General features: G+C 36.0%; 1 protein-coding gene across 2 annotated transcripts in view; it reads left to right on the forward strand.

The window, feature by feature from the left end:
* LOC144967339 (prickle planar cell polarity protein 3-A-like) overlaps positions 1–2,500 on the forward strand; it is a 105,613-nt gene that overhangs the window by 40,512 nt on the left and 62,601 nt on the right. For both annotated transcript variants that reach the window (XM_078904436.1, XM_078904435.1), the window contains one exon: positions 1,599–1,779. In XM_078904436.1, coding sequence (XP_078760562.1) covers positions 1,599–1,779 — 181 coding nt within the window. The remainder of the gene's footprint in view (positions 1–1,598; positions 1,780–2,500) is intronic.

Genomic DNA, 2,500 nt, shown 5'->3' on the forward strand with positions numbered 1-2,500 from the left:
TCGTCGTCGTCGTTATCATCATCATCATCATCATCATCATCATCATCATCATCATCATCATCATCAGCATCATCACCTTGATGATTAGGTATTTGTTTTGTTATTATCTTTTCATGTTTGCTTCTCTACTGCTGTGAAGTAAATGTTTGTCTCTACGTGATTGATGAGTTGTATTCAAGAGTCAATTGTGCATGCGCGTGGTTGTGTGTGCATGCGTATCTAGTCTACATGAGTTTGGGGTGTGTACGTGTAAGATACCCACGAACTATTAAGATAAAGGTCGATTTTTCTTTGTGTCAAAGAAATTGCAGAAATGTGCAACATATTTGAACTAAAATGGGTCAACTTGTAATACGCTTCAACAGTCGTAATGTCACTTCCCTCGTTATGACCCATGGTAACTTAGTAACTGGCTCTAAACTATCGGAACAATGGCGGACGCCCTTATGAAATATTTCTCCGACGAGCATAAAGGCGTATCCAGAGTAAAAAAAAAACATTATAAATCTGAACATGTTTTGACTTTTACACATTCTGCTCACAAGACATATGAAAGTTCTAGCCAGCATGAAGAATAAAAAGTACCGATTTTCTTTCTTTAGAACCACTATGGCCGCCGTTGCTGGGCGACGTGACATCAGACTATTGAATCCAATTATGAATACTTTATTTTATGTTCTGTTTTACTTTTGCCAAGTAGGGATCACAAAGCTATTGTAGTAAAATTATCATATTTTGCTTGAAGTGATGTCTATACGAGCATGTTCGGTACCATTGAACGCAGAGTATAATTTCCTTAAACAGGATATTTATTTTAACTTCTTTTCGCGCATATTAAATGCTAAGGAGAGCAATAAATATAATTGTAATGTTACTTTTGATCATTACTGTAAACACACACACACATACACACACACACACAAATTATATATTTATATACACACACACATATATATATATATATATATATTATATATATATATATATATATATATTATAAAAACGTCTTTGAAATGAAACATGACAGCTACATGCATTCTCTGCATGATAGGTCATTTACTCGTGTTGTTCCGTCTGTTTGGAGCTCTTTTGCATTAATTTAAAGTACCAGTTGTTTTACGTAATTTTTAGGCCATATTATTATACAGAGAATATATAAGTCTGGTTTCAAAAGTTCAAATTAATCTGCCCAGTGATAAATGATAGCAATCTAATAATAGATAAACAAAGTTCATAAGTCGACAACCACATTAATATGCGGCTATGTGGTCTAGTGGTATGACACTCATCGCTTTCGGATCGGAAGGTCCTCGCCCGACGCATAGTTGAGTCCTTGGAATAGGCTCTTTACTCACATTCTATCACCGTACTCAGGTGTAAAATGAGTACTTGGCCGTTAACAGCGTTGTCTCTGTCCGAAAAAAATTGTAATATCGCCCAACAGGCGTCATGTCCCGTCCTACATGTTACGTGTTGCCAGGGATCCCTTGTAAAACGCTTTGAGCACGTTTAGTATATATTGCGCTATATAAAAGCTAAAAAAAAGCTGAATATGATTGCATGTAATTGAGTTGTGATTTTTAATATTTTTTTTCCAGAAATATCTGCGTGAATTGCAAGTGTGTGCGAGAGAGACATGACGTGTACAATGAAAACTTTGTCAACGTCCGAGATAGACTAGGATGGAAAAGGGAGGACGACTCCGGCAATTCGGTGTCCAAGGATGCGACGTTGGCAGAGGGGTTCACCTGGATACCAGCCAATTTAGCCAGTAACAAGGTAAGAACGATAATATGGCGGGAAGGGAGATGGAGATAATATTAACCCTCTCCTTACCAACCATAGGAAAATCGTCACATTTGCTACCATCCAACCAGCACGGCTATCATTCTGATTTATTTTGAAAATCATACACTTTAAAGAAAAATGTTTTATTATAGCTATAAAAACGTGACAATGTGTTGTAGAGTTCATTTTGATGATCAATATTATGCATAGAATGTATTTGTTGCCTTTCTGTTTGAGTAAAAAAATCTATTTTTGTGTTGGGAGGTGTGACATTTTTGGGAAAATTCTGAAAATGGCTGGTAAGGAAAGGGTTAACTCACTCAACCCTAACACCGATTATATCTGTATTTTACCCGTGTTACTTTTACCTCTGGTAGAGCAGTCCTTGTGCCATGCCTATTTATTACATTTTTCTGAGACAAATTCTAGGCGTTATATCAAAGCTAATGTTTTCAATTTTTGCATGTTAATGGTAGTTGAATAAAACTATCTACGCACATGCTCATTTTTGATACATTTCCCAAATTTTGAAAAGAAGCAAAAAGCTCTAGGATTGAGTAAGTTAAAGAAGATTACGAATGAGAATGAGGATGTGTAAAGAGGATGTTTAAAATAAGTGGCGAGGGATACATAATATGTTTTCTTTTCGTCATAACATTTGGCTTTGTTCATTGAACCCGTTAACTGACGTACTCTGGAAAGACACGTCTTA

This window comes from Berghia stephanieae, chromosome 3 (assembly GCF_034508935.2).
Source record: "Berghia stephanieae isolate SIO BIC M18660-M18661 chromosome 3, UCSD_Bste_1.3, whole genome shotgun sequence".
Lineage (NCBI taxonomy): Eukaryota > Metazoa > Mollusca > Gastropoda > Nudibranchia > Aeolidiidae > Berghia > Berghia stephanieae.